Here is an 11,632-nt window from a genome sequence, read left to right as displayed (position 1 = left end):
CCTAGCTTTTTTATATTACTTTTTAATCTTTATCTACTGGTTTCTTTTTCTCTTTTTTTTGCCAAGTTTCTCATTGCCTTTTCCCCTGTGTTTTCGACACAAGAAAGAGATGTCTGTCCAGGTTTAAAGGGGCTGAGCTATTGCTGCAGATTTATATGTATGCTTTAAACATCCATTGTTATTTATCGTTTGCACAGTACTTTATATTTTTTACATATGCATCAGACCTCACCTGTTTCACTTATAAATTAATAATATTAAGGAAGGGAATTTTACCACAGAAACGGTTTCAGTGATACTGTATTGTTCAATATGTAATACACATAACCCTTTCTTCTGTGTTTTCATGTATATTTTGTGTGGATTTTTGACTCCACAATGGCCCATAAAATAATGATTAAAAAAATTATATACCTCTTTCTTCATCTCCTATCAGCTAAATAACTGTAATGTAATGTGTATGCAAATGTGGGTTTTTAACCTGAAGAACTTAACACGTTAGATACTCAACAAGCCCTTTCCAGTAGATTTGGATTATTGAAGTATGCTGATATTTTACCACTTTAAATGTCCACCAATGAAAAAAACAAGTTGACACTTTTGCATTTCTCCCCCAAAATTAAATTCCATATAGTAAAGGATATTTGGACGTGTAAAATCAGCCTGCACTCGTGTATCACCTTTCCAGTCTTAAGACCACTCAAAGTGCTTTTTACACAAAGTCACATTCACCCAATAACACACTGGTGACCGAGGCTACCATACAAGGTGCCACCTGCCACTCAGTTTTCTAGATATTCACACGCCATTGGAACAGCCATTTGAAGCAATCTGGGATTCACAACCATGCCCAAAAATACTAAAACATACAAAGTGCAGGAGACAGAGATCAAGCCACTGACTTTTCGATAAGTGGATGACCGGTTCCAACTCCTACAGCCGCCCCAACCAATTTAACTACATTAAGACCTTCAAAATGCACATAAAGTAGATGAACAATTAACTTAATAAAATATGTAAATGCCCTTTCTGAGGGTGATGGGGAGGCTACGGCCCTGTCTGTACCAATCTGTTAAATGTTAGTTAAACATCAGTTTGCATTCTTTTAAAACCAGTCATTCAACTAATGTTGGCTGGTGTTATCATAAGGTTCCTGGCTATGCTTTTGATAAATGCGAGGTGACGACACTAAAATAACTCAGCAAGGGTGATTCATTAATGTTCAAAATCATGAAAAATGCACTTTCACTCATCAGGACAATCAGCTGTATACATACAGTCCAAAAACAACCATACGAATGATGTCAGGTGGCTTTTTAATGTTTCCAAAAATAGTCTCTGAAACTGGGATTTGTTTTACAAAAGCATCCATAAATCTAACAGGTATGGAATTCTTATGTAAACACAGACTGTCAGACTCGATGGTGGCACCAGAGGACTGAATGCTGAACCCTTGGCAGGAGTTAGACCATCCACAACTGAGAAATTCATGTTTTCACTCGTTAAATCACTCAACCGGTATGCCTTAAATTGTCAGTTTTAGAGTTGTTAGCCGAGTAACCTACAGCAGATTCCTACAAATGTACACTAGCAGACAGACCTAAGCGCGAGCAGTATAAATGCAGTAATAGTAATGTCTATGCTCATAACTTCAGGGCTCAACGCAGGTGTTACACATTTCTGCCCACAACAAGTGAACACTCATTTAAAAAGGCATGGCTTCAGGTTTATGACCTCAAGGAAGTTATCTAAATGCCACACAATTACCCCGACACAGTATTGTGCATTCATCATCCTTGGCCGCTCTGTCAAACTCATTTTACTTTCCATATCTTTCACTACAGTTATTGTGGAGAAAGGGGCGAAGGCTCAAGGTCAGTCGAATAGCTGAATGTTCCAGTGAGTGTTATGCCCTTGCACAAAATACCCTCTTTTGTAGCAGAACTATTGTCCACCGTAAAGAGAAGAAGACAGTCTCAAGGACAGTGAGATTTACTATGGATGGTCGTGTGTGCGTGTGCGTGTGTGTGTGCGTGTGTGAGCGTGTGTTTTAGGTGGAGTGACAGAATTTAGGAGCAGCATCATCCCAGACTGACATCAGTTAGATTCAGAGGTATTCACAGCGGCTATGCCCGCAAGTGCCTCAGACAGCTGGGACAGAAGGATTTGTGACGTCTGTTCTTTGGGTCATCCATTGTCTGTCAGAGAAATCTATTCTGCAGCTTCAGTCTCCATCGCCTGTCCTGTTGCGCTTTCAACAGTCTTTGAGGCCTTTAAAAACAAGTTTGAAAAAGAAAAAGAGATCAGAAGAAATATTAAGAGCATTTATTCTTGTTTATTTAAAAAAAAAAAAAAAAACACCGTGCTGTAACTCACCTTCTTTTTCTTCTTCTTCTGGGTCTTACGGCTGGCTGAGCTTTGAAGCAAAGCCTTTAAAGGAAGAAAAAACACAAATGACTTTCATATCCTCAAACAGTACATAAATGCATAATAGCTTGGAGAATGCCCAGTCAGCTAACAGAATACTACAGCGACCCCATTAGTCTAATCTCCTCTTTTCAAGGAGAGGATGCAATACCCCATCCATCAAAGACTTTTTACCTTCAGCTCCGGGTCCTCCACTTCATGCTCAGACTTATAGAGTTCTGGCTCAAAGAGGCTGTTTGTGATTCGCAGGGGTCCGTTGGCCATGAGCAGCACGGTGAACTTGAACTGAGCTACAACTTCACCTGGAGAGAGATTAAGGTGAAAGGTACATTAAACAGTTCCCACTTAGTGAAGTTTTAACCTCAAATGTTGCTTTTCACAGGCAAGAATCAAGGGTGGACACCACAGTGCTGTTAGTTAACCACTCAAAATGCATGGTCGAAATTTCCCTTAGAAATGGACTGAGGACAGCTGAGAAGAGGATGCAGCGTCTCTGTCTCTTGACCACAAATTTAGACACATTATGCTTTGGCCATTTTCTCTTTGCAGTACTGAGAGCGTGAAAGCTTGCGTTTTGTTGTCTTCACCTGCAGCGGGGGGGTTTTGGACCCTCTTGTTTGGAATTTAAAAAACAAACTTTTTTTCCTTTTTAAATCAAAGTCTTTGTGATTTCAAAATTGTCTTCTATTACGATGTAATGTTGATTTAAATGCCATCTATCATTAAGCCCTACAGTGCAACTGTTAGCACAAGAAGAGGACCGGGCAGTCGAATGGACGACAGAGGAGAGCGAGTAGAGCGACAGCAGGAAGTTTAATCATGCTGGAGGGTTTCTGTTTGATTAAAAAGCCAAAGCATTGTCATAGGTGGAATCTATTAGAAGTTGGGACAGCATGAAGGCCTAAAAACAAATCATTTCCCCGGGCCTGCCTGTGCAGCAATATTTTTCTACAGATTCAAGTACATGTAAAGCTTTTCCAACAAAACGTACAGACCTCACTTCACTTTGTTCACATATAAAAAAAACCTTCGAGATTTTTCACGGTCACCAAAGCCCTTAATTACAGCCGTCGTTGTTCCACTCACCCTCTTTCTCATGCAGCACGTTGAATGGCTGCACCAGGTCATGTTTGGCACATTCCACCACGCCCATCCTGGCCTTGCTTTCATCCTCAAACGCTCTGAAGATACAGAGAAGAAAGGAAAGTTGAGCGAGTGAAACCCGGAAAAGTATGAAAATACAGTGAAATGTTTTATCTCGAGTATAACCCTTTCAAAACCCGAGCAAACTGCCCTGCTTTCTTTGAAAATCACAGGAGGAAGTTGCAAATTATTATTTTTTAAGGGTTAAAAAAGGTATACAACATAAAAAAGGTTAAAAAAAAAAATACATATGTAAATAAAAACTGCCAAGAATAACAACAATTATTATTAAAATATTTATTTTAATCATTAATTTTAATTATTATTTATTTAACCTCTAATAACTTCTCAATCTCCCTCTCTCTCTCTTTGAAAGCTAATTTTCAGGTCATTCCCTTGTCACCTTTTTCCTAATTTCACGCAGTTTTTGGGACATCTCTTGCCAAGTTTTTCATTGTCATTTTAGCCATCTTCTCAAAATAAATCAAAGCAATTTTCTCAGGCTATGAAGGTTTAAGTGGATTTGAAAGGCATCTTATCGCAGCACAAGAAATCTGATGTCGTTCCAGGTTTCAAAGGGTTAAAGAGGCTACCTGAGAGTGAAAGGCATTGTATCGAAGCGCCTCTCCATCTCACTGAAGAATGTCCGAGATGTCTTCATCTTTAAGCCGTACACCTTGTTGGGGTCTCGTTTGTAAACAGTGGTCCTCTGACCTCCGTCTTTTGCCTGAATTAGAAAAGAAAGCATGCATTGTAAATTCCTCGCCTCTGTGGAATTTCTAAGATGAAACAGGAAAATCAAATTCATACTAAATTTCCTCTCACCTTCCCCTCTCCAGTGCTGATAAGTACATCCACTGCATACACCTCATGCACCTCAAACTCAGCCTTCTCGTGGTCCTTTCTACAAAAGCAAAGTGACAAGATCATCCACTGGTTAAACGCTCGTCGGCTCAGGGACAGGAAGCACCTGCTGAGTGAACTCACTTTTGCTGGTCCGTTGGGTTTTGAATGATGGTTTTCTCCCCATCGATCACATGTTGTTTGAGCTGATGGGACAGCATGCCTGCGCACATTGGACAAATAAACTGAGTCAAGCATTTTAAATTACAGCTGGTAAATGTATGCCACTTGAATCACAGAGCTTGAAGGTGCCAAATGTTCACAGTCACTCACCTTCAATAGGGGAGCACTTGAATGACTTTGCAATCTTGTTCCAGGCTTCTGTGACCTGCGTGTTCTGATGAAAGAGACGTGATGTTTAATAAAAACTTTATTTACGTAGCATATTCAAAAAACAGGGTTACAAAGTTATATAAATGACAGATGAGGTGTAAACTGGTGTTCATTTTGTTCATGAAAACTATGACTTTTTATGTTCTTGAACAATCTTTATGAGGAGATGGCGTTGATTTATTAAACACTTCCGGTGACTGTATCAACATGCAATACTGCTGATGCAAGAAGACGAGGCTAAAATGCAGTTTAAAGTTTATGATAACATTTTATGCAGAAGAATCACTTTTAAAGATAAATACATGCTTAAAAGCGCAAAATAAAAGTATCACATTTCCTAAAAAAAATGTATGTGTGACTTTTCAGTTCCTCACCTGAGAGAGAGAGAGAGAGTGTGTGAGTGTGTGAGAGTGCGCGTGTGTGTGCGTGTGTGTGTTACATGTGGAGGGGCATGCCAATGTGAAACTTTTATGGGAAAATTCATGATTAAGCCTGTGTTTTTCATCAGGTAATAAGACAAAATCTCCTGCAAAACAAGTTTGACTAAAATGACAGAATCATTGTTTTTGGGCTCAGCTGGATCGACTGCAGTGTTTGTTATAATCTGATGACTAAAAAAGGATTAAAATGTCAAAAGTTTTAATTGACTAAAACAATACTAGAACCGTTTCCTTCGACTAAAGTAAGTCTGAAATGGCCAGACCTTTAGTCAACTAAAACTATGCTCCAAACTTAACAAGGGCATCTGACACAAGACTAAGACTAAATGAAAAAAAAAAAAAAAAAAGCCGACCAAATAAACACTAGTGTGAAAGGGGACGCCAGTCAGTGAAATCAGGGGTCATGGTGGGTGAGTTACCTGGTTTCCGGGCTTAACAAGACGCAGAGCCGCCTCAGCACAGAGGTGAGCTGCTTTGATAACGTCAGCCTTCCTTCCAGTCAGAGGGTTTTCCTGAAGTGACACAGGAGGAAATCGTGTGAATACCACTAATCAAGTAAATTACACTGCAAATATTTTGTGATGTCTATTTCAATGTCAGTTTTGATTTCGCTTTTGACAGTCCGAGATCTGTTAACCGGTATCAGGTTATTTTTAATGAAAAACAAAAAAGCAAAAAAAAAACGCTTAATACGAAAGGCTTCTCCTTTTAGAGGACATACACACGGGGGGTCTTTATGGACAACACATTGTCGGGCGCTGGCTGCTGCTCGTGTCCACTCTGTGCCAACTTTCACGAGTTTGGAGGCCGGTTGGGTCTGAGGTAAACTCAGGTTATCCCTGCATTAAAATGATCAACGTCTCCTCCATATTTATCAAAGAATGTATTTATGGAAGAAAAGAGAGATATTTGCCGGCTGTGATTTGTTGTTCTTCATCACATTGCATGCGGTGCGCGCTGCTGCGTTCCCAAAGTTGAACTTCATTTATTACATGTCGCAGCCGTTGTGCGCTGAAAAATAGGCACTCGGGTACGCATCACAACGGCGTCAGCGCGGCGTCAGCGCGGCTTTATGAGTGCGCCTGCTGTGTGTCTCCACTGAAAACAACAGAATGGAGCGTGCAAAAGACAAAAGTGTATGGACACATAGCCCTACGCTTCACTGACAGAGCGAGCTTTAGCGCGGCATTTCAAAGCGCTATAAATTTAAAGGTCGTGAAATTTTAATGTTTTGAGATGTACCTGAGGTAATTGCTGATGAGCAGTGCCACTAGCTGGTAAACTCAAAAGTAGCAAAATTAACCTTTAGACCGTCAAAAACAATCTCGGCGGTCAACCAAATAAAGGTTACCACTGACGTCCATAGCAGGTATAATTCAACAGCGATGACACACCTTGGTCACTCCAACAACAAAGCTGTGAGCCACATTTGAGATGAAGCCGTCGACATGCACACCCAGGTCACTGCAAACAAACAGGACAGGAAAACATGAGCCAGAGAGCATGAACGGCAAATAAAATAGAAACTATCGAGTGCACAGGGAGGACATGTACATTCAGCAGCTTACATTTTGACAAGGTCTCCATCCTTCAGTATGACGTCAGGGTCACTCTTCAGAGGGGAGTGATGGCATACGCAGTTGTTAACTGACACACAAGTAGGAAAAGCGATACCTGCGAGAGAAAGAGAGCGAATGAGCGAGTGCTGAGTCAGAGACATTGACAGTGAATGATGAAATGCAACAAAAGACGTACCTTTCTTCATGTCTTTTTCCTTCTTGAAGATTTTCCCAGTTTCTGTCATGATGAAGGCATCTCCCTTTTCACACAGGCTGAGCACGGAGACGCCGGCCAAAGCCGCCTCGACCACCGTCTTCAGAGCCTCTGCGAGACGCGAGATAAGACGAGAGATAAGACGAGCCATAATGTCGTTCAAACAGGAAGGTCAGTAACATCGTGTATACAGCGCTGGGCTGTAACTAACCCTTATGTTCACTATTCAGTTCATTCTGTTGTTTATTTCCTGGATCAAAAATAATTAAGAGGAAGATCTCAAACTTTCCAAAACTGAAAAATTGGGATTTTCTACCAAAATGCTGGTGAAATGTTTATAATACTTTTTTTTTTGAGTGAAATCAATGGTTTTAGAGGATAAAACTAGAAATATATTTAATTATTTTACTATTCTTCATTTTCGTAGAACCAAAGTCATAACAACAGCTACTTGTATACCTGTAAAATATCATTTTGAATAAGTTAATTAGTCACCATATATTCTGCCAATGTAATATTTTTGAACTGAACTTGTTAAGAAGGATAGTTTGGCTCTAAACAAGAAGCTGTTGTTACTTTGGTTTTACAAAACTGTGAACAATTAGTTTTCTACACAAAAAATATGAAATGATTAAATGATTAGCTATCATTTTAACCTCTGAAACCACTGATTTAAAAAAAATAAAATAAAATAAATTTAACATTTCACTAACATTTTGGTGGAAGTTTACAATATCCTGGTCCCCTGGAGTAGCTTTGGAGAGTTTGGCGTCTCCGATACAATTTAAAATCAGTTTCAAATGGATTTGAGCAACGCAGAGCTGAAACACAGGAGCCAGTGATTGTTCCAAAAGAGTTTAAAAGGTTATGTTTTTGTCTAATCCCTAATGCAATTTTTCAAATTAGTTTTCTGTCCATTGACTTGATTAAGCGTCTAATGATTTCATAGTTTGTGCTTTTATCTGATGAAATAAACAGGTGCCACTGTGGATAGATGGGACGGATAATTTGGTTTAACACGACAACTCTCGCTGACTGTTTAAGTCTCAATTAATGGATTGAGTGTGTGAGTGCTGACATTAAATCACACAACAACAACTCATTTGATTTTGACTAAACTGATGCTACGTTAAGCAGAGGATAAACCTTTGACAGATTGTCTGACAGCTGTATTTCAGCCTGAATCAGCATAATGCTGGTAGAAAATTAGATGTCTCAACTTCAGATAAATAGGTCAGCTGTGATAAGCTACAACGTGAAATCACAAGGTCACAGAGCGTAGTTGATATGAGGCACCTCCAAAACCCAGCAGGAGTTTAACAATGGACTGTGCATGAAATATGACAAGTCACTGAAAACGTATATTAAGCCATAATAGTCCTTTTTTTTGAGAGCGAGAGAGAGAGAAAATTGGATATTCACTTGGCAGGAAGGTCAGCTGTTCAGCCTAAAGACTGCAGATGAGTTGTGACTGAACATAACGACGGTGGCTGAACTGGGCAACTGACAGGTGTGAGTCAGCATGACCTATGAGTGAGGAGGAGGCCGTTGTTGTAAAAGCGTTGCACTTAGTAGGGCTGCACAACAGGCAATTAAAGCTAATATTTCCATTATTTTGACAAAGACTGCAATTAAAATATGAGTTGCTACTTTAGTGTGAATTGTAATTTTGCATTTTCATTTTTTTTTTTTTTTTTTAAATGAGTATAGTATTATATAGCATAGTATCACAAAATTTTATGTGGCAGTCTTGTATTGGTACATAAATGCCAAGTATAATTTTTTTTACTATATAAATTGTTAATACTGCAAATACAAAGTTAACCTTTGGTAACCTACTAGAAAAATAAAATCAATTGCTCTTTCAGTCGACTAGATTTGCATTTTGCTGCAATAAAAATGACTGAAGAGAGATGAACAGACTGAAAACTGGTTTAAAAAATTAAAGTGAAGAGATATATTTATATATATAGGGCAGAAATTCTGAAATATTAAAACTCTGAAAGTATAGGTGCGGACATATTTTTGATACTTTCAGGTCTGATAGATTTAGAGTGTACTCATATTAAAACAAATTAAATAATATGCCTTAACCACAAGTAATGACTGCACAGTTTGACTCATGATGGCAACTTAACATGGAGTTTGTGGTTTTGCTTCATTCTTCAATATTCATTAAATAATTTGTGTTTGATTTAACCCTGTAAAACCTGGATCAACATCACTTTGTGGTGTTACATTCTGACGCCTTTCACAAACATTTAAATTTTGAAACCTGAGCAAATTGGTTTGATTTCTTTTGAAACACTGGCTGTTTTTAAATGTGCTATATAAATAAAGCTGACATTGACATTGACATTGAAATCATGGCTAAAAAGGCAACAAGCAACTTGGCAAGAGATGTCCTGCAAACAAGAAATAGGGAGAAACTGCCAAGATAATTAACTGATAATCAGTTTTTTAAAAAGGCATACAGAAAGAAATAAAATAACTTCATAATAAATTCATTATAACATTCCACAAAAAATATTCATTTATTATTTATTATTATAATATTATCATACTATAACACTATCTAAATCTTAATATTTAACATTGATTGAATTAGTAAAATTCTGGAAATTACCTGAAAATTATTACACTTTTATATTTAAAAGGTAATCACATTTACACTTTAGTCACTTTTTCAAGCAATATCCTTTTTTCCTTTTCTTTTTGTGTCCTAATTTTCAGGTAATTTCCATAATTTTACTAATTCATGCTAATTTAGTGCAATTTGTCTGTGAATTTGTTTATTGCCTTCCTACCGTGTTTTAGAAAGAGATTAAGGCAATTAGTTTCAAGGTTTCAAGGGGTTAATTCAACACGTTACACTGGTAGTTAAACTGCTGGATGTTACTCTGACATGACTTTAAATGACACCATTTAAGACAATCAAACTCCCAGTCTCTTACACAGCACTTTTGTATGTCTGGATTTCAGTAAGCTGCTGGTTTACATTTAGACGCCGGCCATTCAAAATGCACGTGGAAAAACTCTGTATTGTCATTCATTTTTGTACTTGTCATTGTTACATCTGTTACGTTAGCAGTTACAGCTAGCTAACGCTTGCTAGCTCAGCCACATAGCTGCTTAGCTAGCTCACCAGGCTAATGTGACAGCAACGTCTCGTTAAACAAACACAAGCTACTATAAAGAAAAGCTTAATATAAAACGTGCCTCGTGTTTCATTCAAATTAAACAAAGGCCCGCTTTCTGATACGATCTGCCGTTGACACTGCTGCGGCACATGGCACAGCTGCTGCCTGGGGAGGACTAGCTGACACTGCTAGCTACCGTCACACGGCTCCTCATACTTGTGGACCAAAACGTTAACGCTGCATTTCACTTACGGTTCGCAATCTCGGCGCCCATCTTATACTTGGTGACCACCAGGTCATCGGCGATGGTCTGCTCCTGCGTCTCGTCATCTCCAGACATGTTGGCAGTGTGTCCGCGAACTCAGAGTAACTTTTTCCCCGGCGGGTGTCAGTCAGTCACAGGATGGACCACGCTGCTCTCTGCACCGGCCCGCCCGACTCCGACCCTGCGAGCTCTAGATCCCGCCTGCTGCCAAAGACACGCTGCGTAGTCAAGATAGTTCCCCGCCTCGTGTGGAGCGCTGTGTTACAACCGAAAAAGGCATGACTGTTATTTTAAATCATATCATCAGCATTTAAAATTAGACCATGGACGAGTAGTCATAGACAACAGGATTGACTGCCCTAACTTTATATATATATAACGTTATGGAAGGTTTGTTTTTTTTGTTATTTATTTTGGTCCTTGTAAACATTTTTTCCAAGAGGAATGCACAAAATAAAGAGGAAATTACAGCAAGGCATTTCATTAAAAGGTTAAACAAAAGGAAAAAAAAAAACAGGCCGAAAAGATGAAGGCTGAAGCTTGATCATATTTTAGGCCTTCCTACCCCTTTTGCTTAGCATATTCTCTATTTATTGCTAAATTTAAGCTATACAAAATAAACTATAAAAGAAATGACAACAGAAAGAAAAAAACAATCACAAAATTGGCATTTCAAACAAAATAAGAGGGGTAATCATACCCTTGTTTTATATTTGTTTAATATATATCATAGTCGTATGTTTTAGAAACGCTACCAAAGACAAAATAATAAGAAATAAATGATAAAAATAATAAATAAGACATAATTTATAGTTAATATGATGGCAAATTAGTAAATTATAATGTTAGACAGAGATTGGGAAATTATGGAAATAAAGATAGGTCTATGAATGTACAAATCGAGATATTAATCTTAGTATAAAGTTCACTGATGTGGCATTATTGTATATCACCAAGTGAATCTATCATCGAAAGACACTGCAATATTTACGGTCAAAATTTTGGTAAACCCATGCGTCTGAACTGTATTCGAACGAAACCGGAAAATCCCTGGCAGTATTATCTCACTTCTCTGGTCATCTTCGATCGGCCTCTGACCAAATCGCGCGCGAGTGCGTCACCGATTCACATGCCTCCATCTCATTTTCTGCTAGTGTCAGTGTGATTGCATACAAGGTGGAGATGTGCAAAAATAACAATTTATTTAT

At 38.5% G+C, this 11,632-nt stretch overlaps 1 protein-coding gene across 1 annotated transcript; it reads right to left on the bottom strand.

Annotated features, from left to right (window-relative positions):
• Positions 1-1,299: 1,299 nt before the first annotated feature.
• Positions 1,300-10,601, bottom strand: pa2g4b (proliferation-associated 2G4, b). Its single transcript, XM_042492507.1, has 13 exons — positions 10,412-10,601; positions 7,002-7,130; positions 6,815-6,920; positions 6,641-6,710; positions 5,666-5,758; positions 4,747-4,810; positions 4,558-4,636; positions 4,396-4,474; positions 4,164-4,297; positions 3,514-3,608; positions 2,602-2,729; positions 2,377-2,430; positions 1,300-2,271 (listed from the first exon to the last, which is right to left on the bottom strand). Exons 1-13 carry the CDS (start codon positions 10,497-10,499, stop codon positions 2,212-2,214), a joined length of 1,179 nt encoding a protein of 392 aa, XP_042348441.1. The 5' UTR covers positions 10,500-10,601; the 3' UTR covers positions 1,300-2,211.
• Positions 10,602-11,632: the final 1,031 nt, after the last annotated feature.

The sequence above is a fragment of the Plectropomus leopardus genome, chromosome 8, assembly GCF_008729295.1.
Source record: "Plectropomus leopardus isolate mb chromosome 8, YSFRI_Pleo_2.0, whole genome shotgun sequence".
Classification (NCBI taxonomy): domain Eukaryota; kingdom Metazoa; phylum Chordata; class Actinopteri; order Perciformes; family Serranidae; genus Plectropomus; species Plectropomus leopardus.
The sequence above is the reverse complement of the archived record's forward strand: the minus strand, read 5'-3'. Positions and strand labels throughout refer to the sequence as shown.

What these genes read in the sequence shown, in the direction of transcription:
- pa2g4b (XM_042492507.1), bottom strand. Translation starts at nt 10,499, where the DNA reads ATGTCTGGAGATGACGAGACGCAGGAGCAGACCATCGCCGATGACCTG. An exon ending in CGTGCTGCATGAGAAAGAGG is followed by an intron (nt 2,730 to 3,513) that starts GTGAGTGGAACA and finishes ATCTCTCTCCAG; the next exon opens with GTGAAGTTGTAGCTCAGTTC. An exon ending in AGAAGAAGAAGAAAAAGAAG is followed by an intron (nt 2,272 to 2,376) that starts GTGAGTTACAGC and finishes TTGTTTTTAAAG; the next exon opens with GCCTCAAAGACTGTTGAAAG.